This window comes from Pangasianodon hypophthalmus, chromosome 26, assembly GCF_027358585.1.
Source record: "Pangasianodon hypophthalmus isolate fPanHyp1 chromosome 26, fPanHyp1.pri, whole genome shotgun sequence".
Classification (NCBI taxonomy): Eukaryota; Metazoa; Chordata; class Actinopteri; order Siluriformes; family Pangasiidae; genus Pangasianodon; species Pangasianodon hypophthalmus.
Window position 1 is genome coordinate 2362142 of NC_069735.1, and position 26495 is coordinate 2388636.

A 26495-nucleotide genomic window follows, 5' to 3' on the forward strand; every position below is an offset into this window, starting at 1 on the left:
TGGTCAACAGTAGTATGACTAAAACAATACCAAAATCAGCTCCATTCAGGCTGTTACAATGAACTGAAGTGACTCATGCAGCAAAACATCAACATAATCAATAATTGTGGCCCGATACAAATCAAACTTCCCATAATCTCTCTACTAATAGCTGCACTATTCTCTCGAGTAGAACTTCCGGCACTGCCTCTTCCACTGCTCTCTTCACTCCTCGATATTCCTGGATGAAACTGTGCAAATCTCAGTCCAGCCTGAGGACTTGTTGTCCTAATTATCTAAAAGAGACAGACACAGCAGCAGATGGTTGATGAAAGATGGTAATTATGTTTCCTGAACGTCTCCATCGGAATCAGCCTTGGAGGTTGACGGAAGCGTGATGCGTTCTGATCCAGCTATAATATGCAAGAGAACAGTGAGTAAACTTACTGATTTCAAAATTCAATCATGTAGCACCTATTCTCATCAGACATCCTGCATCATTCTCTTACAGTCCTTAACACTAGCTACGTTTACATGGACACTAATAATCCGATCGTAATTGGACTAGAAGCACAATCAGTCTAAAATGTCACATGTAAACACGTCAATCAGAATGAATTGGCCAAAACCGATTAAAATTTCATTCGGATCGTAAGGGGTGATTTAAACCTTTTCTAATCCGATGGAGAGGACATATAAACACTTCATCGGATTGAAAATGAAACCAGATAGTTCTGCGCATGTGCAATGACGTACAAATCACGTAATGACGTATGACGCACGGCTGTCAGCGGTATTGGGGCTCTGACCGTAGCCTCACCAGGTACCATGTTCCCCTCCACCATTGAGCATAGTGTCATAAATGACTGTCGTGTCATCCTAAAATTCTCCTTCCACTCCTCGTCTGTGAAGTGGTGCAAGACGACGTTGTCCCATCGGTCCTTGCTTCGGACCCTCATCCACAGACGCCTTGTTCTGGGCTCGGGAAGGGGCATTTTAATTGCTTGATAAATACACGCAGTACCGCACAAAACATCACGCGCTCGCGTCTTCTAATTAGCAGCTGAAATAGGCGAATGTTAAGTCTGCTTTTTAAAACGAAAAAAAGAAGCAATGGCGAGAGAGTGGCTGCTAGTATCTGCGTGTTGGAACGGCGGGAAACGTGTAATCGTGCACTGTGCGCATGTCAGAAGATTCTGTCATGTAAATGCGCGTATCAACCCGATTACTTTATTCAGCGTTCTTGTAAACACTGTGATCGGATTAAACAATCTGATTGATTTCATTCCGATTGAAACAAAAAGTGTCCATGTAAACGTGACTACTGTGGCACCTGAAGATCTCTCTCTCTCTCTCTCTCTCTCTCTCTCTCAGTGTGTGTGTGTGTGTGTGTGTGTGTGTGTGTGTGTGTGAGAGATTCTCCATTACTATTTACAGCCTCATCCAAGGATCATGATCTCAGAGCAGGACAAGGAGAAACATACAGGAGTAGACCCTGGTTCCTACGAGAGATTTACAAACAGCAAAACGACAGAACAAGAGATGAAAAAACGCCAAAGAAAGATTAAAACGTATGTATTTCCTAAAGCAGGTTTATGAAAAAAATGGCATATGGAAAAATATATTAACTAAAAAAATGTAAATAAGAAAAAAGAGAGGAGAGAACAATGGGAAGTGAAAAGGGAAATGAAAGGGAACGGAAAGGAATGAAAAATGATTGAAATGAGATATCATTTGGCAGGATTTTTTTTTTTTTTTTTTTGACAACCAGCCAGGCCGAGGTCACATACCATCACCTCCACCTTTTCCCCCGGAGCTTCATGTTCCTTCAAATTTAAGGAAACAACAGCAATGAGGTTTCTGTTACTCCTTCAAGGCACTGAAACACATACACACACACACACACACACACACACAGATGATGATGAGATGATGGCATGATCACATAGGTGGATGATTAAACATGTATTTGCTCAAAAACGAGGAAAAACGTGCCTTACGCAGCCATTCAGCATCCCACATGCGCAAAGAGCTGTGCTACACAGGGAATTAAGCAGATTTAACATAAAACCTCAGAGTTGGTGTTTAACCTTTTAACATAACATGCTGCTATTATGCATTACAATAATGTTTTGTAAAAACAGTTTACAGGGCCATTTTCAACTCTGCACTACATACCGCATGTGTTAATGACTTCTGCACCCTATCTAGTGCACTACAGTATCCGAGTGGCATTCAGCTCCCTCTAGAGGTGTGCACTGGGACTGGGATTTAAAAAAAAAAAAATGTCGCTGGAGTGAGTGTTTAGATATGAAGCGCAGACAAAGGAAGCAGAGATTCAAGTTCAAAGGCCATGTTTATTAATGTAGGATCATAGGAGACACGGCATGGCTGCGTTTGCTGTAAATTGGGCCTAACTCATTTTTGTTTGTTTGTTTGTTCATTCATTTTTGTTTTCTTTGTTTAAATTTTGGGAAATAAAACCTACAAAGTTAATTAGTTCTTAACCCTCATGAGGGCCGGAGCAGGAGGTCAGATACGAAGCTCTCTGGACAAAGAAAGACCACATTCATTAAAGCAGGATTGTTTTGAACATGGTGTGGTGCTTTTAACCTACTGAGATTGGTGTAAATTGGGCTTTAGTCATTTGTTTGCTCTCCTTACATTCATTTGTGGCTTGTTATTTTTCATCTTCATCATGGTCAAGCTCACTGTGGTTAAATTGATTTATTTCTTTCTTTTTTGGGAACTAGGACCTCTGAATGTCATTAGAAAGCAAGAGTGGTCAGAATATCTGCGAGACTGTATGGCAGTGGGGTTAAAAATACAATCCCTTATCAACACTGATGCATTTCTGCATCATACTGTGTCTTTCTTTTACAACTCATCAATATTTGGAGTGTTGTCATTTGAGAACTGTGTAAAGACAAACATCTTCATTTGAATCCTTTGAATCCCCTCGATAGTGGAATAAAGTGACAGTACAAGTGAGCATTCAGTGGCTAAAAATACAACGTCATACTTCATTACTTCCTCATAATCATTCGCGCCATCTAACAGTGAGAGAAAGAGAGAGAGAAAGAGAGAGAGATAGAGAGAGTGAAAGAGAGAGATAAAGGAAAAGAAGGAGAAAGACAGAAAGAGAGAGAGATACTGAGGTGGACAGTGAGACAGAGAGAGAGCAAGGCAGAAGGAGTGAGATAAAAAAGAAAGAGCAATACAGAGAGAGAGAGAGACAAACAAGAAAGAGAGAGAGACTCCATTTCAAAACAACCAGCAGCCTCCGTCTCAGTCTACACGATTCCCCATCATTCATCTGGCCCTGAACTTCAGCACACAATCGCACACATAGACACCGCACTAACACACCACACACCGCACTAACACACCCGCACACCGCGCTGACACACCCGCACACCGCGCTGACACACCCGCACACCGCGCTGACACACCCACACACCGCGCTGACACACCCGCACACCGCACTGACACACCCACACACCCGCACACCGCGCTAACACACCCGCACACCGCGCTAACACACCCGCACACCGCAATAACACACCCGCACACCGCGCTAACACACCCGCACACCGCGCTAACACACCCGCACACCGCAATAACACACCCGCACACCGCAATAACACACCCGCACACCGCACTAACACACCCGCACACCGCACTAACACTCCCCCACACCGCGCTAACACACCCGCACACCGCACTAACATACCACACACCGCGCTGACACACCCGCACACCGCACTGACACACCCACACACCCGCACACCGCGCTAACACACCCGCACACCGCAATAACACACCCGCACACCGCAATAACACACCCGCACACCGCACTAACACACCCGCACACCGCACTAACACTCCCCCACACCGCGCTAACACACCCGCACACCGCACTAACATACCACACACCGCGCTAACACACCCGCACACCGCGCTAACACACCACACACACACACACTGCACTAACATACCACACACTGCACTAACACACCCGCACACCCACATACTGCACTAACACACCCGCACACTGCACTAACACACCCGCACACCCACATACTGCAATAACATACCCACACACTGCACTGCACTGATCAAGTAGAATCAAGCAAATGACCATCTTCAGCATCAGTCACGGTGGCGGTGGATCAGGAGACTATACAGGGAACACTGGCCGAGAGGTGGGACGACACCCTAACATCCAATTCATAGCACTACGCACACACACACAGACACACGCACACACACACACACACACACACACACACCTGTTAGGTAAAACATACTGGGAGGTAGCCAACCCACCTACCAGCATGTTTTTGGGAGGTGGGAGGAAACTGGAGAACCCAGACACAGAAATCCCTCATGCATCGAACCCTGGAGCTGTGAGGCGGAAATACTCCGCGCTGCACCATCGTGCCCCCTCAACTAAATTATGACATGCCAAAAGCAGGTCACTGGAGAAGTGAAACAAGAACACACAGTAACAATGCAATGCTGTCTAGACCTAAAGTGATAGTCGGCTACACTGTAGTACCCAAAGTACACACTCAGCGCACAGGCTGGCCTTCGAAACAGAAACAGAATGATTTCTATGAGCAGAGAGTGTGCGTGCACTTACACTTACACACACACACACACACACACACACACACACACAGGGTAACAGCAATGTGTCTGTGGAGACAGTGCTGCACTTCTGAACTGACAAAAATACAGAATTTTATGGCAAATCTACTTTCGGAAAGGTTCATCCTCGGTTCTACACTCATCCTGTTACGAGATCAGAAGGAGAATTGATTTGACAGAGAGAGAGGAACAGAGAAAGAGAGACAGACAGAGAGAGAGAGAGAGAGAGAGAGAGAGAGCTCTAAAATCAGAGCTGTTTAATATTTTGATTTCTCTTTCGCCTCAGCTGCTGGTGATTTTCCTCCCAACTTAAACGTCACGGCACGACTGCATGCTTAAGAAGAGTCGAAGAAAAATAAAATTACACAAAAAACTGTTTTCTTAACCCCTTGATCACGTGACAGAAGTGCACTTACGTAGTTGACTAAACCACCACCATCCAGATCCTATAGTAAAATAGTCTTCCTTCTCTGTAGTGCACTGCATGCAACAATATCTTTACACCCAATGCAGGGTCATAAATCCACTTCAGTGTCTTTTGTGTCATCAAGCGTCTACTGCTACATTATTACTCACCTTTACATGCACAATATTACTCATATTTACATGCACACATTAATACATATCAATGAACACACTGTGTGGCTTGTTTCTCTTTACTACAGCAGAGTTCCAAGACCAAAGCAAATGAACCAGAAATCACTACAAAGTACTTATTACATTCAGTGACAGATTTGCCTTTTATTAGCTGGTGTGTGTGTGTGTGTGTGTGTGTGTGTGAAGGAGAATTAGACCAAGTGTGCAAGTGTGTGTGTGTGTGTGTGTGTGTGTGTGTGTGCGCGCGCGCAACTGATTGAGGATAACGGATAACCAAAAATGTCCATTACGCACGAGCTAAACGTCCCTCATCCACACACACACAGGACTGAAGGATGTCTATAAGTGAATATTTAGAGGTTTAATATAAATATGGTGTAAATATGAAGGTGAATTTTTTTTTTTTTTTAGAGTTGGAGTTGCAGTCTGAAGCTTTTTTACCTGCCTGCGCGCGACTCGTCCGGATGACAGCAACCGCCAGAACAAAACACTGAACAAGACGAGGCGCCTTCATTTTTTCCCTCCTTATCTCCATAAATTCACATGTTGAGAATGAATCCTCGGTGTAAATCTGTCCTGGGAGTGAATATGAGTTTATTTCTCTTCGTCATGTCCTCATGTCCTAACTCTGCGTCCGCGTTTTTTTGGCTGTTAGCCGCGCTGCTAAAACTGCACTCACACAACTTTACCTCAGAAAAGGAACCGCCTCCTAATCTACATAAACACGCCCACTCTCCTCTCTGATTGGCTGGCAAGATAGAGGTTAGCCTCGAGAGGAGTGTTATTGAAATAAGCGCACCTGCTGCAGAGAGAGAGAGAGAGAGAGAGAGAGATGAATAAATGTCACTTATGTTTATTTTAATGCTAACACACTGTCATAATGTATAGTGTGTAATAAGGTAATTATAATTACAACATTATATATATATATATATATATATATATATATGATTTTGTTACAAAGCAATCATTAATGCACAATTCCTCACCTGGTCATAATGATGGAGGAAGGTGAACATTGTCTTTTATTAATTTTATTCCTTCAGGTGCTTCACAATAAGTTCTTCAAAAAGAACTGTTTTGCTTCCAAACTGCTTAAACCTCTTTTTGAGAAAATGTGAATGTGGCATATGATGGGCAAAAGCTGAGTCAGGCAGAATGAGCTTAAGCAGACTTCATCCAAAAGCATTTCATATCTGCAGACCATCAGCGTAAATCAATAAACAGAACAGATGTCTAGTAGGAATTGTGTGTGTGTGTGTGTGTGTGTGTGAGAGAGAGAGAGAGAGAGAGAGAGAGAACACAGCATTGCTGCTCAGTGAAACCGCTTATTATCATCTTAGGAACATAGCTAATATAGGAAATACTGTATGCTAATGTCATGATGCCAATTATTTAACTTTTCTGCTGAAATCCAAGAATATTAACAGAAGTGGTAGCTCAGTGGTCAAGCTGTTGTACTACTGGTCAGAAGGTTGTGAGTTCAAGTCCCAGTACCACCAAGCTACCACTGGTGGGCCCTTGAGCAAGGCCCTTAACCTTCAACTGCTCAGTTGTATAAATGAGACAATTGTAAGTCACCCTGGTTAAGGGCTCTGCCAAACGCCATAAATGTAAATTATGTAAGATGTCCAGATTTTAAATTAATCACCAACATTTTAGAAAAAAAAACAAACAAACCATGTGCTCAAGTAAGAAAATAATCTTAATATAGATTTTTTGTTAGCGAGCCACTAATTTTTTTTAAATAAAGGAGACTGATGAATTTGTGCATCTTCCTCTCTCCTCCTTCCTCCTCCTTATCTTCCCACTTTGCACAGGCTCACATTTGTTTAAGGTGTGGATCAAACTATGGATCAAACCCAATCACTGATCACCAATGTTCCCAACAATCAATCACTGATCATCTGGTAATATCTAGTGACTTTTTGATCATGCCTTAGCTACTTTCCTCTGACAAGATTAAACTCTGTGGACTTCTTCCATCGAAAGTTTGCCTAAATTTCGATCTACTGTATCTACGATTGCATATGGGAGAATATACAGAATACTTTTTTCCCCATGACTCAATCATGGTTTTGATTAGCATGTATCATAAAACAAATCCTGTACATTACAGTGTGAGCTTTGCAGCTATGCATATTGTGTATAATTGTGACACGCCTCTGTTTTTGCCACTCTGCCCAAGCAATGCTTTAGTCTATAGTTACCTCTGAGGTCTAAATACCAATGTGCACGATTTCTGTTCTGTATTATTATTATTATTAGGAGCTCAGAAATCTCATATTAAACTAAAATTCAAATGTAGTCTTTGTATAAGCCATAACATTACAAAAATAACAAACTGAATATTTTCTGTAAACAGATTATAGATAGTGTTTCACCTCTAGTGACCCTTTGCTCGTGTTACTTTTGTGTCCTGTTTCATGCAAATGATTCCAGCTTCCACTGAGGTGAGCAAGCATCTCATTTCCATAATTCCTTGGCATTTGCGTCACGCCGTATAATACTGTGGCACCATTAGAACTGATAAGGATGTGTGTGTGTGTGTGTGTCTAAAGGTAGATAAAGGGAGATAAAGTACTTTATTATTAATCGTGATATAATTTGTAATACATTGTTTGGAGGTTGAGATAAGATTATTGATGATAGAAACAGATTTTTGAATTTATGATTACTAAATAAGCTGTAAGTTTTTAATTGACATAATCTTGTTAGTTACTTAGAAAGTAACAACACCCTTTGGTTTCAGATCATGCTAGTTTCCCTGTAGTTAATTTTTGAAAAAAAAAAAAAAAAAGTCACATTATACCTTTTACCCAGCTGTGGTCCACCTCCCTTGAGTACTGAACTAATTGACATACATTTCCTGTTTACATACTGTATAATACAAACTATACAAACTTCACCTAATGTTCATTGCAAAGTCTTGCCAACTCTTGAGTGTGCATACATTCTGATCCTTGTATCTAGTGATTGCTTTTGCATTATTTTTTGAATACACCTTGGATTTTGCATGTTTCATGCTCTGTATGACCTTGACTTTTCTTTTGGATGATGGATTGTCACCCAATACACCTCCAGCACATGGATCCTCAAACCTCTCCCACATCGTATGTGTTACTACAAGGCAGAGATCAGTTGGGAAACGGGTAGGTAACTCGTGAGATTGATGCTCCTGAGATTGACAATTGCTTTACATTCATGAAAGCAGAATTAACTGTGTGCTTTGGGTGGGAGGGGTGGTAATACTCCCTCCTGCTTTTAAGTGTGTATTATAATTTCTAGCAGGAATGATTTATTCTTACAAATTAATTCAGTTTATGTTGTTCATTCATTCATTTTATGTAGCTGTTTTACCCTAGTCAGGGTCATGGTGGATCTGAAGCCTATCCCAGGAATCCCCTGGATAAGATGCCAGTCCAACACATGACACATTTCAGTTTTCATATTAAAAAAAATGTTTTTTTTTTTTTTAATTAGATATAATTTTATTTGGATGAAAGTATGCAATCACAATTCCTTTTTTTTTTCTCGATTAATCTCTTAACATTTGACTTTATGTAGTTAAAAGTAACTAAGAACAGAAAAGCATTTAAAATAAACTTTACGATGCTGTAGATATAGGCTGTAACGCTTACATATCTTTGTGTTATTAAAAATGTGAGTAAAATATCTTAACAAAACAGTAGACAGAGGTAGATAGAATACTGGCATTGTCCCTATTTGAATAGAAACCCATGCAAATAGTTTACAACTGCTACTGAAACTGTTTACGGTCACCGAAACTGTGGGCTTGTGTTAAATTCAGATGACGTCACTTTGTAATTTTCCATGCATCAGAGACAGGAAGAGTGAAGATGAGAGACATATAATAAGAGGACAATAAGATACAGAATCATTTGTGGAGGAGCATTCGTGAAGAGGAGAGGCAGCAAACACCCAAGTAAGTGCTCAATTCACTAAAGTAAAGAAAATATAGGGAGGAAATGATTCTAATTCTAGTAATTCTTTGATTTTTGCTTTTATTTTCAGTTGTAACCTTTTTAATAATCAGCCCATAGTTATCTCACAAGAGTAAATTAAGAATGGCATGAAAATAGGATTTAAAATGATTTTCCACTTATTTGTTTTCCCACAGAAATGGTTCAGCCATGCATTTGTGTCATCTTCTTTCTCTCAGGTCAGTGTGTGTTCATATTTTTATTAAAAAAAATCCCACTGACAACCCTTGCAAGAATGAGGTCCTGTATTGTCATCTTTAAGCATAACACTTCTGAGGAACTGAGATTCAAACATTTAGCTGTGATATATATATATTTGTAAGCGTTTCTTATTAAACCCGTACAGTGGCCATTTTTGTAGGAATTTTGGGAATTGTAGTGCAATGCTAATTCTGCCATGACATCAATATGAGATGAGATATTTCTGTTTATTATTTTAGTTTTAATTTTAAATAAGTTGTTGCAGTTTTTTCAAGAAAACGTTTAGATATTTTCTTTAAATTCTTTATTCAAGATTTATTATAGCCAATAACATGAGTAAAGGCGATATACAGAATTAATTATTAAGTGTATAGGAGGCTGTATTGATGTAAATACTATCCCTTGTGTCCTAACTGGTTTGTTGGACAGTTAAAGATTTTAGCTTCTAGGTTTCTACTTTGAACCCTCTCTGATTTCTACATAACATGCTTGAGGGTTCGCCAAGAGAGACAAATCAAAGGACGCTTTAGAGTCCTAGATCTGACCTTTTTTCTTCTAAGAGTGCTTGAATCAAGACTGGTGTCTATTAAAAATAGCAGAACTCTTAAAAAATGCATTGCATATTATGTGAAAACTAGGTGTAAATAAAAAATCGATTCAAAAACTGAAAATCGTATTTTGAATTCAGCAAACGCTTAGCAGAAAATCCTGATAAAAGCACTGTTATATGCAAAACATGAATACGCTAACAGCACCACAAACCCTACTACGTACCCAGGAAGGCAGCATGAGGTTATGTTAATCGAATGGGAGACTGCAGTTAACCATTTCACGTATAGTGTAAAGCTCAGGCTTCCACATCATGTGATACGATTTCCATTCTTAAGGCAATGATTCAATATTTGGCAAATATTTGGCGACTCGATTTCTAAGCTTCCAAATGATATATGACCACCTTTGCTCAGAATCAGGGTAGGCATACCATTAATTCTCGACTGATGATTATGTAGAGAAGGACTATTTTAAAAGTACCACCTTTCAAACCACCTTGCTAGCCTATTAAATTATTTCCACATCAGTTTAAAATTATGAATTATTTTTAATACACCAGTTGCCTGTCCTTTTTTTGATAATAACCAATATATAATCAATTACAATTGATAATTATCCATTTCTAATAAATTATAATCAATAATAATTGATTTAAGATTGATGCCTCGATTCATTTCAATTGTAAAACAATTCAATCAATTAACTTAAATCAGTCATTGAAAATGAATCTTCCATCCATATTCAATTTTGAATTATTTTTAGTTTTTTTTTTTTTATTGTTTTTAATTTTCTAACCTCTAGATTCAAGATTTCAAAGGTTTATTTGTCTTATGTGCATTTGTACCAGGTACAAAGCTGCAGTGAGTTGAGATGCAGCAAAATCCAAAGACTATGCATGGCAAAAACAATAGATAGATTATTCTATTTTTTGTCTTTCATTAAACAGACTAGAATATCATAAGACATATCATATCATTCATTTTAATCATAAGAAATCATAGGAAAATAATTTTTAATCCAATGACAGTCACTGTACTGATGCCTTGTTTTGTTTATAATATTTACCAAATCCAGAATACAATTATAAAACATGCTATGGGTGTTTCACAGTCTTTGGTTCAGTTGTGAGCTCAGGTTATGTGTGGAGTTTCTGTGCATGTTCTCCTCGTGCTTACAGTTTGTTCCCAAAAAACTCCCAAAAACATGCCAGTAAATTGCTTCTAGGTGTGAATGTTTTGTATTTGTCATGCTCATGTTTGATCTCCTTCACAATTTTAAAATCATTAATGCACTGAGGGCTACATTTGTTTTGTGAACACATTGTTTTGCTTTCTATAACAAGTCTCCTCCTTGTTTTTCTTACAGTTATATGTGGTATAGAGGCATATATTCCTCATCGATATCACTTTGTGAATGAGAACAAAACATGGAGTGAAGCTCAGATTTACTGCAGACAGAAATACACTGATCTCGCCACCATGAACAACATGCAAGAGATGAAGAAGCTGAATCACACACTGAAGAAGGAAACTGCAGAGCGAGCTTGGATCGGTCTACAGAGAGAGGGCACTGGGGAATGGCAGTGGTCTCTGGCAGACCAAACTTTCTACAGAGACGGAGACACTTACAGAAACTGGAATAAGGGAGAACCAAACAATTGCAAGAAAAATGAGTTCTGTGTTATGATGTCAGAAAGCAATGGTTTCTGGTGTGATGTCACGTGTAATAGAGCATTACCTTTTGTGTGTTATGAAGGTAAGAACTTGCTAATAGTTGTTAAGAAAAATGCAAAAAAGACTTAATGGCTTTACATTAATGAAAAAAATATCTGGATGATTGGTGTGTATTATTTTGTTTCCTTGAATTTTTTTTGATTGATATTTGATTGTTATTTTGATGGCAGAAATAAATCCGAATTACCCAGACAAATTAGTTATTCATGTAAATTAAATGACTTTCAGAAAATGACACAAACACTAACAGATACAAATTGATTAAAGAGGGAAAGACCTGGTATGATGCTCAGACCTACTGCAGAGAGAAACACATTGACCTGGTCAGTGTGAGGAACCAAAATGAGAATGAGGAGATCACAAATATGATTAAAAATGTGAATGAAAAGGTTTGGATCGGTCTGTTTAATGACGCCTGGAAGTGGTCAGATCAGAGTAATTCCTCATTCAGATACTGGAGCTCTAACAAACCCAGTGGACGTTTGAACTGTACTGCAGTGTCTGTGTCTGAGCAACACTACTGGAGTGATGTGAACTGCACAGAAAAGCTCCCATTCATCTGCCATGAGAGTGAGTTACATTACACATATTCAACATGTCTATTTATTTCTTAGTGCACAGGATTAATCGACACCTTTTTAGTTATGTTTTGTGTTTTTTTTTAAAGACTGTCCCTCTGATATACAACACTGATTGCAGAATTTCATACTGTATACATTATAAATGGTGAAGATGTTTGAATGCATAATTATACTACAACTTTTTTCCCCTTGTATGTCCAGATAAGCTAATCCTGATTAAGGTGAATCTGACCTGGAAAGAAGCTCTGAGATACTGCAGGAACCATCATTATGACCTGGTGTCAGTGCGCACTGAGGAGATGCAGCTCTGGGTGAAGGAAGTGGCTCGAAATGCCTCCACTGAACACGTGTGGCTCGGCCTGCGTCACACCTGCGCTCTGGGCTTCTGGTACTGGGTGACTGGAGAGATGATCTGCTACCAGGACTGGGCCCCGGGGAATGGGACAGGGTTCGAAGACTGCAGCAATGAGGAGAGAACCGGAGCAGTGCAGTCTGGAGGAGAGCAGCAGTGGATCAGCCTGCCTCAGAGCTACACACTCAACTTCATCTGCTCTACCTATGAAGGTTAGTCACAGTGTATGCATGTGAATTCATAAGCTTTCTCTCTATAGCAATTAAAATCTTCATCTTTTCTTTATCTCTTTGAACATGGATAATTTTTCATTAAACATAAAGCCTAAAGATATGATGAGGACCATCACCTGTACCCAATATCAGTAGATTTACAGAACTGTTTAGTTTATATTTCTTATATATATCTTTACTGTAGTATATCTTCTTTATCCAATGTTTCATCATATTTTAATATTCAGTAAATTAATCAGTACATTCCACTGTGTAAACCTCACAGGATGAAATGAAGTCATATTACTTTTTTTTTACCTATGATATTTTATCTATGATGCATTTTATGGGTTTTATGGATAATTAAATATGATAATAATATATATTTAATTGATTCTGAGTGTTTGGAATTCACATTTGCAGCGGATATAAAACATTTACACCTCTCTTGAAATTGAAGGCTTCTGTGATGTGAAAAATTAAACCTTATTAAACCTTAAATTAAACTTTAATGAGACATAGCAACCAACAAAATTCATGTGAAAAACAACAGAAATATTTTAAAAAATGAAAAAGAAGAAAACCTGAAGAAAAAAGCTGGTTGCACAAGTGTGCCCACCCTTTAACTAATACTTAGTTATAGCACCTTTTGTTTGTAATACAGCACTCAGTCTTTTTGGGTAAGAATCTACCAACGTAGCACATCTTGATTTGGCAATTTTATTCCAATATTCCATACAAAAATGCTCCAGATCTATCAAATTGCAAGTTGACAGGTTTTCAATAGGATTTAGATCTCGGCTCTGACTTGGCCAGATCTTCTTTTGAAGCCGTTCCTTTGTTGACTTGAATTTGTGCTTTGGGTTGTTACTGTGCTGAAGGGTGACATTTTTCTTTATATTCAGTTCTCTAACAGAAGCCTGCAAGTTTTGTGCCAAAATAGATTGGTGTTTGGAGCGTTTTCAGGATGCTGCCACCACCATGCTTCACAGAGGGCATGGTGTTCTTTGGGTAATAAGCTGTCTTGTTTTTGTGCCAAACATATCTCCTAGAATTATGTCCAAAAAAGTTCTACCTTGATGTCTTCAGACCATAACACATTTGTCACATGATTTGGGGTGATTTAGGTGGCTTGGATGTTTTTCTGTGTGTTTGTTTGTTTGTTTGTTTTTTTCTGAGAAGGGGCTTCCATCTAGTCACCCTACCCCATAGCCCAGACATGTGAAGAATACAAGAGATTGTTGTCATATGCAAGGTGACCAGTACTTGCCAGATATTGATAAATCATATAATAAAGACATCAATTCAGGAAGTTTATAACACCTAGCCCTGCAAACAATGATGTTAAAACGTTCATTATTCAGAATTGTTATGCAGGTGTCAAGTGGTATATTTCTTATTGGTTTTTATTTTGTTGAATTCTCATATGTATGTCTTTATGCCTTTATGCTGTGGATAAATAACTTATTGTTAAGCTGTTTGTATAATCACATGTTGATTTGCTTCTTAAAGCAGGAATATGGACTGTCAACTCAAATAAATTCAGTTTTGAGTACTCATTTTAGTGTATGAATGTTTAATCTGTGTTACATAATATGATTTGTATGGTGTTAAAATCAAATCGCATTCACTCATTAAAATTCCTACTAATTTTGCTTCAAGTGAATATTCACATAATATTGGAAAGGAGTTTGCACTGCCTAGAGAAAGAAAGATGTTTTTACTACAACTTTTCCTCCACAAATGTGTAGATTATGAAGCAGAATAACCCCAAACATAACTCTGCAGTTGAGAATTGAGGGCTTCATTAAACAACCCAAATTGGCATATTGTTATGTACACACCAACACACATCCTAACCCTCAGCAACAACTAGTCAGAGAGTGTAAATGTGTTAAATGTGATAAATAGATGGGCTCTGTGCCAGCAGTAGAGAGAGAAATATGATAACTAGGATAATTATACTGTCTCCTCATGGCGTTAATGCATGCATTCTGCATAGAGAGAAAGACAAAAGGACTTGCACATCGTCTTTATTCTGCTCACTTGCCTAGATTAATTTAATTCTGTTCCTCTCTGATATACAATGATGATAATATTTGTATGCCATGTCATACACCCGAAGCTCATTTTCCTTTCAGCATGTCAAATGAAATTCTTTCACACACCTATTATTGGCCAACCGTGGATGCCTTGATTTCTCACTGGATGGCAAGCATAAAGAGTCTTATGATTAATCCTGAATGCTAAAGAGATTGTTTTGACACCTTACTCTTATCCACTCGTAGAGTGCTAACACGTCTTTATCTTCTGCTAAAATGACATCTCTTAATCTCTGCACAGTTCAGAGAGCTCATTCTAACATTTCCTGTTACACCAACTGTGTAGAAACACAAAAGGACGCAAAAATGACAGCAATGCTTCAACGGCGGATGTAATTAATTTTATTTAATTTAAATCCCCCTAGTATATTACAGCAATGCGTGTATATGTAATATACATAATGTATAATTTATATATAAAATCATTTAAATAATACACTTCTTTACAGGACTGTATACGGCATCGTTACAAGTAGTGCATGTGTTCTTGTTCTCATGTGATTTTTATTTAAACACATGATTAATCTCTATTCATATGTGATTTTGTATACATTGAACAAAAAAACTAAAAAAAAACCACCCTTCGAATCAGAATTCCTACTCAGAAAGTAGGAAGGTCTCCTCAACTCCTTGTTCAGCATGTGACGTCAAATTCAACATGGCTGCTCACAGCATCAACGGTAAACACAGTAGAATTTCTTTACTTTTAAATGAGTTTATATTGTATGTACAAGTATTTCCTTTACAGCAATCAACATACCGACATATCTGCTGACTAAACAGTTTGCTGTTTTGAGGAGGTAAATATACATCACTCATCAAATTTAACTGGCTATATTGTTGCTAACAAAAGACGAACATGGAGGCGTCCAGGTTTTTTTTTTTTTTTTTCTCCTACTTTGTAGCTTGAATGCTTGGAGGTTGAAAATGACATAATTCCATGTTCCCACTTCCCAGTTAATTCAAAAGCAGCATTAATTTCTTATGCGATTGAGTGATCACAGTGTAATTTACTTTCACATACGCATTTGGCACATGATTTATCTGTTTTTTACAGGTCGTTTTTTTTACACATGATTTCACCATACATGTAGGTCATGTGATATTATGTTTCAAATGCCACTTTCGCCCAATAATAATTCTTAATAATTTCAGAGCATAACATGCTGAAATGCACTTTCACACATTTCTTTCACATGCGATCACATATTTTTCATGTAATGACATGGAAAAAATTACAATATTGCAATATTATCTACAGGAAGATCATCAGAAATTAAGTTTCTCATTTATGGTAATCAAACAAAATCGTCCTCACCGTTGTTTCACCGCTGGCTGGTTTATTGCAAAGCTCTATAGAACAGCACCTTTTTACAGTCCCAATGCCTTTTTCTATTCTGTGAATGAAGCTGTGTCCCTCATAGAATGAAACTGTAGAATAGAGCCATTGTGCTCTATAGTCCTGTTTTGCTACACTCCAATAATCATAGGTAAGAGGACAAAGACTGAAAAAGAGGAAATGGACAATAAATATACTTCAGATTTGGTTTTGCTGTTGACCTAATTTGGAGGTGAAAATGCAGTAGACGCACAGTGTATTTTTTTCTTTACATAGCAGCACTTCCTTCTTTTGGAGCTGTCAGTCAGAAAAAGCTTGCCGTTCGATCTCAGTGCTTCATTGAAGGTGCCTCTGAGAATCGTCTAAAATTAACTTCAGTAAACCATAGTCGTTCAGAACAGTAGGATGATTCCAACTGTCCATCAAGCAAGGGGGCGGGTTAGTAACCAAATGGCACAGTTTCACTTTTTATGACGGTTTATGGCTTTTGATTGCTGTTTCATTCTAAAGTGATCCTTAAAAAATCTATATGCAGAGGCACAGTGGTGAAGCAGGGAGCGTTGCCGCCTCACAATTCCAACAAAAATTTTTTTCGCATTAATAAATATCCAAGTTAAAGCTCTAGTGAAAGCTAGAAATCTGGCTTATGAGGCTAGTTAGTCAATGTACTGTTTATTTCATTAGCCCTGAGGAATGCATTATATTTGTAGCTTAAACACTGAGCACAATATGGATTTCTAATCATTTTCTTGGAAGACATGGAGGATAATATTAGCTAAATCAGGTATTATTGTATTCACCATGTCTATTGATCCACTGACTGCACTCCAGGAGTAATCCATTTTAAATTATACTCATAACAAGCCCTGAAATCTTTTGGCAGAGATCCAGAGTAGAGTTAAAGAAAGTACATGGGGAACAGTTATTAGAAGAAGATGCACAAATTCATGAGTCTTCATTTTCAAGTTAGCAGCTCAAGGACAGCAAAAAAAAAAAAAAAAAAAAAATTGACGACTTTAAAAACTTTATTTAAGATTCATTTAAAGATTTATTTTTTTCTGAGAGTTTCATGGTGTTGCTCATGACCTATTGCATTTTGGGTTCCAGTTTGCACAAGTTCATGAATCAGGTTTGAAGCCTTGGTATATCTCAGCTGGTTTTGGAGAACAGATAGGAATCTGTAAATGGCAAAAATCTGTTATAAACATTTAATAAAAGTTAAATAAATGTTCTCCTTCCTTTAATTAACATCGGGTGACTTTGTTGTTCAAACAGCTGAAGTCTGTGATATATGTGCAAACATGTGCGATCACCTTTAGCATCATGAATGTCCTTGAAATCAATCAGTGTCTAATGTCTAATGGCCACTCCAACACACCCTTTATCCCAAATGCTAAAAGATCTTCTCCTCCCCCAAAGGTTGCATTAATTGCATTTTAATCCACTATTAACATAAATGGTGAGAAAATGGCCTGCCACGAATTAAAACACAGTGACCTACAGAGGATGAACAGGAAGAAGAATGACTCTGATGCATAGAGGTGATAGTAAGGAAAGAGAAAAGGTCATTAACACTCCCCTCCCTGACACTTCCTGATTAGGTGTTCTCTGAGAGAAGAATACAATAGAACCGGATCTCATGTAGAACCCTGAGACACTTGTCCAATCACAATCGACTCACAATCAAAGCTGTAAAGATCTATAATTTCCAGAACTCGTAGCGCAAAATACTTATATTTCATCTAATACTGATCTCCAACGCTGAAAAAACAAACAAGCCACCAATATTATGTACCACCAATGCACGTGAATATGTTTTTTTGATGGACACCAAAAAGTCCTGTGCCTCTAAGTTTTGACTCCAAGCTCCAGTCCATCCTCTATTATCTGAACTTTAGCGTCGCTCTGAGACGACAAGCTCAGAACTTTTTATGTTTATGCCCATTTATGAATTACTAGATCAGTGCAAACTCACCATACAAAGTAATAAATAATACATTTGCAATCAATATAGCAAAATGAAATGGTCCATTTCAAAAATAAATAAACTCAAAATGACAATAATTCCTTCCTCATGCTTTATTAAGAGTGTTACCCGTCATTGGAACTGCGTTGTCACCGCGATTACCCCGAACCATCTGGTGCCGGAGCGTTCTGTGTGTTTATACCACATTCCCCGCAGTTAATTATTGTGATGTTCCAGCTGCTCTTTACTCTCTGCTGATGTGACAAAACACATTCTGAGTTTCAATACAGACACTTCAGGCTACCGTGCATTATAATTTCATCCATAGTTTACGCGGGAAAGATGAAATATCTGCATCTGCAAGCTAATTTCTACAAAAGCCTTTGCTCTTTGACTAAAATTCCAGCTTGTGTGAAGTAAATAACACTTTTAAGCACATGTTTGAAAATGACTTATAGCACAGTGCTGTTGAATTCTTGAGTTTGATTAATAAGTATTAATAATGAGCAACAGAATCAATGCACATGTTTGAATACATTATGATTTTTTTAATCATTTTTAAATCATGTTAATTGTAGATATGGTGGAGTTTTCTGTAAGGATGCGTTTTTTAAGGAAGGAGTCTCCAGTGTCAGCGTTTTGAGGTGTAACTTTTCCGACACGGGAAATTCTTCTCAGTAACAAGGTGCATTTATTTATTTATTTATTTATTTATTTATTTATTGTCTTATGAACTTCTAAAAAAAAAAATTCTAAAAAATTCTTTAAAAAAAAAAATAATAGAGCTAATCCTCAAGGTAGTGTTTTTGTATCTTATGCAGACAATGACATCTTACTATGTCAGACCCATAAAACTGATCAGAAATGTGTTCAGCAATTCAAAGACAACAAATGTGCACACCGTGAGATCAGATTCTAAACTGCACCTTTTTCATAAACTATATTCAGAATATTTTCATCTAAATAAAGTCTAAAGCAGAAACAAAGTACTGATTTCTGATAAATAGCAGTAATTGTGTTAATGCTAGTGCCCAGCCTGCCCTCTCTTCTTCTATCAGAGGACATAGAAGGCTAACAAGACAGCATTATTAGCCCACCACAGTGATTATCACCCTCTCTCACCGTCATACCGATCCTTTGTTCAGTCTCATTACTCACATTGTCTGTCCACAGAAAGAGAAATGCGAAGAGGATGAAGAAGAGATGAGAGAAGAGTCGAGTGCTTCCATCCCTGTGCTCTTGGCTAAATTACACTTTTGCTTTTCAGGTTAAGGAGAAGTGCAGAGACATTACAGAGAGCTGTAGGGAGAAAGCAGAATGCACTGTTTGATCAAATCAGGATGATTACGGAGACCTAACGTGGAAATTACAGTTTTAACGTGTCAGCTTTGAAACTGATCATGACAAAGGGGAATGGGTTAAAAATGGTACCTGGAATGGGTCTTAATTACATAAAGGGAAAATAAGAAACACACACACACACACACACACACACACAAACAAACACTTGCAGTGAGAGGCTGTACTCAGTTGGGGCTTCATAGCACCTGATGCTACTTATCAATTCCTCAGATGCCTAATTGTTTTGCTAATGACACCGTGACTAATGGAAATGTTTGCTGACTTCAAATTTGAAAAGATAGCATGCTAATTAGCTGCAGCTTAGGCACAGTGGGATCCAAGCAGGAAGTAGCACTCAAATGAGGCTAAACTTAGAAGTACTCCAACAATGTAATCGCTCGTTCTCAGTATGCCTAGCATGACTTAATCGTGCTTTCTCAGCAAACTAGCATCATGCATATCATGATGGTGCTAGCATCACTATTGTGTCACTGTAGATGCAGAAGGCAAATCCAATAGATCAGTAAAGGGTTCTTAGTGTATTAATCACGTATGCATGGCCAAACTGAAGCACACACACACTCACACACTTGCAGTGAGAGGCTGCACTCAACTATCGGCTCATACCACCTGATGCTTCTTATCAATTCCTCTGATGCTTCAGTGTTTCGGTAATGACACCTTGGCTAATGGAAATGTTTGTTGACTTTATTTTGAAATGGTAGCGTGCTAATTAGCTGCAGCTTAGGCACAGTGGGATCCAAGCAGGAAGTGGCACTCGAGTGAGGCTGCAGAGAACGAAGTGGGAGTGAAGGTGTCAATCAGTGCACGCTATAGAGTTCTTTACTCTATAGACAGATATAATGTCATCCATCTATAATATAATGCATATAGATATAATAGAGAGGGGGGTTTGAATTCCCACTCAGAGTGCACAGTGTGGTGTCTCCACTCGGGTCAACTGTATCCAGCTTCTGTGTCTTTGTCTCACTGCAAAATATGTTTTTGTATCAGTAAAGATCTGAGAAATCTCTGCATTTCCAGGTTTTGGCCCTTAGTCCTGTTTTTTTTTTTTTTAAATGTGGATTATACTTGTTTGTGTTCTGAACCCCGCTATGATCACGATTCATGGATTGGCCCTAATAAATTGTATCCTGAGTATACGCACACAGCTGAGAAAACTCAGGATATCTTGGTGTGTTTTTTTTATTACTCTCAAGATCGTCAGGTCACATGCAGTCTTTGTTATTTGAAGAAAAATAACAGGTGTATTTATACTGAGATGATATGACAAATTTCTTCTATGTCAAGAAAAAAAGGGGGAAATAATTTTCATTGTTTACTCAGAAGTGCCATGTTTTGTGACATTATTATCTGTACTAGCAGAGTGTAACATTAGCCTATTATCAGATCTTTGTAGGCTCACAGCATCACACAGTGTCTCGTCACTGCCCAGGAATTATGGAAATGAGACCGTTGAGTCCCTCTGTGGCCTCCAGAATCATTTTCATAAAACAACACCAGAGAAAGTAACATGAGTAAAAGGTCACTAGGAGTGACGAACACTGTCCCTAACCTCATTACTGAAAACACTGTGTTCATAGACAGCTACTAAAGATATTTTAGTTAGATTTTTACCTATAGTGTCATGATTTTAAAACTAGATTTAGAATTAGAAATACTGAATAGATTGTACTAGAAATTACAACACATTATATCCCACTATGCTGACAATTCACCTAAATAGACCTTCATAAATGAATTATTCCATACCTTCATTAAACATAACCAAAACTGGAAAGTTATTATTCTGTTATATTGGAAAGTACCTTATTCTTGCTAAATTAACACAGAACAAACTATTCAAGTCAAAATATTCATTTTATTGGAGAAAATAATTCCAATATTCATTACACTCCATATTCTAATGTATTAAAAGTCAAATTATCTGATATTACAGGTATAGAGAGACTACCACCCCTGATTAGAAAAAAATACAGTTTAAAAAATAATCAGTAATCTATTCATATATGAAAACATTCAATTTTGAGAGAAAAATGTATTTAGTTGTTATAAACATCCTGTAATTATGACTTTATGGTGTTATACTGTATGTCTACATGCTTGTGTAACCTACAATATTATAAAGCTGCTTACACTTTAATTATCTATTCAAAAAAAACATAATAATAATAACAAATGTGTGCAGACAACACACTTGAACATACAGTATGAAAGATATAAATGCATTTCATCTTGTTTACCTCAAACCCCCTTCTATTAATGAAGAAAACAGATATAACATAGTGAGTGCAACTTGCATGAACATACGTAAAATGAAAAAAAAAAATCCATGATATATGGTGTAAATATAGGATTAAACATTTGGATAGAATATATTAATAATGTTTATAAAAAAAATAAAAATGAGATATTGGTGTAGATCAGCTGATGGTGGATACAGATGATGGACCACAACTTGTCTTCAGCCTTCATATGTTTGAAAATATAAAGAATAAAATGTTAGATATTTATGATAGCACAAACAAAAACAACACACTGACTAACCTTCATAGGTAGAGCAGATGCAGTTGAGTGTGTAGCTCTGAGGCAGGCTGATCCACTGCTGCTCTCCTCCAGACTGCACTGCTCCGGTTCTCTCCTCACTGCTGCAGTCTTCGAACCCTGTCCCATTCCCCGGGGCCCAGTCCTGGTAGCAGATCATCTCTCCAGTCACCCAGTACCAGAAGCCCAGAGCGCAGGTGTGACGCAGGCCGAGCCACACGTGTTCAGTGGAGGTGTTTCGAGCCACTTCCTTCACCCAGAGCTGCATCTCCTCAGTGCGCACTGAGACCAGGTTGTAATGATGGTTCCTGCAGTATCTCAGAGCTTCTTTCCAGGTCAGATTCTGCTTAATCAGGATCAGCTTATCTTGTGAAACAAGTAGAGAACTAATGAGCAGATGGACAGTTTTACAGAAAACATAAATTGAAAAATATAAATACATAGAACCAGTGATGAATCATTGTAATTTAGCTCACTCTCATGGCAGATAAATGGAAAGCTTTTGTTGCAGTTCTCATCATTCCAGGTGAGATTCTCCTTTTTCTCAGTCATATTCATTGCAGCACACCTCTCAGTACCATGTGTATTATTCAGTTGGTCAAATCTCCAGTGTCTGAATGAGGAAATACTCCCATCTGACCACTTCCAGAAGTCATAAAACAGACCAATCCAAACACCAAGACCCACTACCTTGTCAATGTGTCCCTTGATTTTCTCATTCTCACTTTGATTCCTCACACTGGCCAGATCAGTGTGTTTCCCTCTGCAGTAGATCTGAGCATCAAGCCAGGTCTTACTCTCATTAATGATTTTGTATTCATCAGTGCCTGTGTCCTTTTCTGAAAAAATATATGTATGTAAATACAAATATATAAATATATAAATAAATAATATATATATATATATATATATATATATATATATATATATATATATATATATATATATATATATACATCATGAATAACTCATTCATGACTAAATCAGATTTCTGCCATTAAAAGAACATTACCTGAAAAAAATTCAATAAAAAAGTAAATTTCCCACACAGATCCTCCAGACATTTTTCATTACTGTAAAACCATTAAGTTTTTTTGTTGCCTATTATTAACAAAGTTCTTACCTTCATAACACACAAAAGGTAATGTCACATTACATCTGCAATTATACCAAGAACCATCCTTTGCCATGTCAGAACAGAACTCGTTCTCTCCAATTTTCGTTTTGTCTTCATTATTCCAGTTTCTGTAAGTGTCTCCGTCTCTGTAGAAAGTTTGGTCTGCCAGAGACCACTGCCATTCCCCAGTGCCCTCTCTCTGTAGACCGATCCAAGCTTGCTCTGCAGTTTCCTTCTTCAGTGTGTGATTCAGCTTCTTCATCTCTTCCATGTTGCTGATGGTGGCGAGATCAGTGTATTTCTCTCTGCAGTAAGTCTGAGCTTCACTCCAGTTTTTATTCTCATTCACAAAGTGATAGCGATGAGGAATATATGCTCCTACACCATATATAACTGTGAAAAGCAGAAAAAATTAGACTTAATAAAACATTGTATAGCAGAACAGAAGTAATGTCTCATAATATGATTACATGCAAAATACAATAATGTTTAATGTTTAACAGCTTAATGCACAAGTATGACACATGACAGTCTTAAACAACCTAAAAATGAAACCTGGTCTTTACTAAGTCTGAGTCTTAATCAGGATTCATCCATAAACACAAATTTACATAAAACTTATTGTGGCCACACACTGACCTGAGTAAAACAAGATTATAGAAATGCCTTTCTGATCCATTTCTGTGGAAAAAAAACACATATGCATACACCTTACTATATTATACATATAAACATTATACATGATTTGAGCAAACAAAGACCATGTTTATTAACACAAATTTGTGGCACTGCAAAGTGATGTACCCATGCATTCATTTTTGGGAGAGATGAGGAAATGTAGTAAGTAAAAATCTTTGTGTGATCTGTGGATGCCAGACAACACTAGGAGCGATTTTTAAATTTTTTTTTTTTTAATTTAATCATTCAAGCCACAGATTACATCAATTACATCCAGTCATATTCATAACATTACTATAAAATACCTTAATGGCAGTTCCACTAATAGCACGTGAAAATGACATTTTGTCTTATCAAACCAGATCTGCACTTCTTTTTCTTTTCCATCAGTAAAACCAGCTATTTTATTATTTTATATTTGCAATAATTGCAGAATAATAAAAATAAAGAAAGCAAACCAACACAAAACCATAAATTAAGACAAGTAAAACTAATCATTCAATTATTACAAATGAAATGGCATAAAACAAATTCCTCAGCTGACAGAAGATTTAGTGCACACTTATTCTAATTAATATTATAGATTATTATTTTTTTATTGGCACAGAAGAGAGTCAAAATAACTTCCACTTCTGCCTTTCAGCCTTTACTCTGATTGTTCATTTTGTGCTCCCAGCTGTCTGTGCACTTTTAGAGAGATTTGGGCATCGCTTCATGCAAATGAGTAGCATCGGGAACACACTTTGCGTATTAAGGGTGATCAATATTTGTACACGAGTACAAAGAAAATCAGTGTTTCCGAAACTTTTGTAAATCCCACAGAATTTTCTTGTTCAGTTTGACTTACACAAACATTCACATGCATCTTTACTAAAAGATTGATAAATGAGGTCATTGTAAGCGAATATAAACAAACAGTCCCTTGCACGTCTCTAGTTAAGACTAACTGTAAACTCAAGAATTCAAGTATCATACTGACAATGTTGCCAATTTGATAGTATTTATACTAAAAAACAACTACAATAATAACAAAGATACTTTCCAGATACAGTTAGTGTACTAAATAGATAAAAGATACACTTGCATTGCACCAGTGTTATACTGTATACACACAATCAGGCTTTAATTGTTGTTATCAAATGGATGCACAAGTAAACAATACCAAGTTAGCCAAGTTAGTTCTATATTTTTTGTTAAGTGAGTAAGCGTAAACCTTACCAGAATGTTTGTTGTTTTCCGTATTTGATTCTCTTAATGTACTCCTGTTTGCTTCTCTGGACCATATGTGGCTGTATTTCACTGTCCTCTTCTTTTATCTCTGTCTCTTTTTGGTCCACTTATCTCTGGCCATCTCCGCCCATCTCCTCCCATCTCCACCCATCTCCACCTGTGCACGATCCTAGAAAGTGGCGTCGTCTGAAATTCAATACAGTTCAGGTTCTGTGCACTTGCATAACAGTACACTCTGTATTAGTTGGAAAGCAATAACATGGAAAAGGACCTGTTTTGCATGTGCCTACTGCCTCAGCAGCATCAGTGGGGTGTCATTTACAGAGATAAGGATATATTTTGCATATTCTAAGAATAATAATCATTTACATCCCAGATATCCAAAAATGTATTTCACAGTAGAGAAGGGTGCTTTCTGCATGATCTTATCCTATTCATTCATTCATTGATTAATTTTTTTCATATAGGTAGATATTCGTATATTCATCCATCCATCTTCAGTAACCACTTAATTCTAATCAGGGTTGCGGTGGATCCGGATTCCAATCCTAGGAACACTAGGTGCACGAGGTGGGAGAAGCTGCACATACTTCTTCACATCAGTGGGCAATTTAGCATAGCCAATCCACCTGTTCTTGAACAGTAGAAGAAAATTTGAGAACCTGGAAAAAGCTCATGCAAATTAAGAAAACATACAAAACGCTACACAGACAGTGGTGAGACAGCACCGCTACACACTGCACACTGTGCCCCTACTGGCCTTTTCTTATTTCATCCAAAAGCTGCAGTATACTGTATGTGCTGATTTAAATGTACCATCTTACACCATTTCTCTAATAGAGTAAAAACAAATGTGGTCTCAATAAAATTTTAACTGAATTTTTTAATATAACAGTATAATATACCATTTTTAGATGGATTTAGAGCATGAGTTTCAAGGATGCTTACTTACTGTCAAGTTCTACAACTATCAACATATTCACCTAATTTGATATAAATCAAAACCTTCAGATAATTATTTATATTTTTTTGGAAATTATTCAAATTATTTATATTTTTTTGTCTTGTTGATACAACTGTGATCAAGTATCTCATTCTGAGATTATTTTGTCTGTTGGACTGGTGCTTCATTTAATAGAATTATTATTGTTATAATAAAATGACACTCTATAATAGTTAATTCAACAGTAATAATATAGCCACTTTAAATACGCTGCACCTTCATATGTTTACAATAAGTAAATGCCAGTGAAGGGGCTTCTGAGTGCAGACCCGAGTTATATTTAGGGCTAG

The 26495-nt window shown here is 37.5% G+C and overlaps 3 protein-coding genes and 1 long non-coding RNA gene across 5 annotated transcripts in view; 1 reads left to right on the forward strand and 3 right to left on the reverse strand.

The window, feature by feature from the left end:
* LOC113535598 (receptor tyrosine-protein kinase erbB-4) overlaps nucleotides 1-5907 on the reverse strand; it is a 49981-nt gene extending 44074 nt beyond the window's left edge. Inside the window, exons 1-2 of one of the 2 annotated variants that reach the window (XM_053229921.1) lie at nucleotides 5671-5907; nucleotides 1770-1858 (exon numbers count right to left, since the gene is read on the reverse strand). Coding sequence is in view for 1 of the 2 variants with exons in the window: in XM_026929032.3 (XP_026784833.3) it covers nucleotides 5671-5764 (94 nt within the window). In the remaining variant the exon portion in view is untranslated. The remainder of the gene's footprint in view (nucleotides 1-1769; nucleotides 1859-5670) is intronic. The other variant, XM_026929032.3, reaches the window with a different exon arrangement.
* A 3067-nt stretch (nucleotides 5908-8974) lies between these two features.
* On the forward strand, nucleotides 8975-14377 carry LOC113535762 (macrophage mannose receptor 1-like). The gene is made up of 5 exons (XM_053229658.1): nucleotides 8975-9175; nucleotides 9371-9412; nucleotides 11352-11777; nucleotides 11948-12289; nucleotides 12502-14377. The coding sequence occupies exons 2-5, from the start codon at nucleotides 9373-9375 to the stop codon at nucleotides 12867-12869; spliced, it is 1176 nt and encodes a 391-aa protein (XP_053085633.1). The 5' UTR covers nucleotides 8975-9175; nucleotides 9371-9372; the 3' UTR covers nucleotides 12870-14377.
* Nucleotides 14378-18407: 4030 nt separating this feature from the next.
* Nucleotides 18408-19793, reverse strand: LOC113535806 (uncharacterized). Its single transcript, XR_003403637.3, has 3 exons — nucleotides 19703-19793; nucleotides 19430-19570; nucleotides 18408-18525 (listed from the first exon to the last, which is right to left on the reverse strand). It is a non-coding gene; the product is annotated as an uncharacterized LOC113535806 (long non-coding RNA).
* A 1696-nt stretch (nucleotides 19794-21489) lies between these two features.
* LOC113535761 (C-type mannose receptor 2-like) lies at nucleotides 21490-25266 on the reverse strand. The gene is made up of 6 exons (XM_026929274.3): nucleotides 25191-25266; nucleotides 23934-23975; nucleotides 23301-23687; nucleotides 22654-23016; nucleotides 22181-22543; nucleotides 21490-22102 (listed from the first exon to the last, which is right to left on the reverse strand). The coding sequence occupies exons 2-6, from the start codon at nucleotides 23971-23973 to the stop codon at nucleotides 22098-22100; spliced, it is 1158 nt and encodes a 385-aa protein (XP_026785075.3). The 5' UTR covers nucleotides 23974-23975; nucleotides 25191-25266; the 3' UTR covers nucleotides 21490-22097.
* Nucleotides 25267-26495: the final 1229 nt, after the last annotated feature.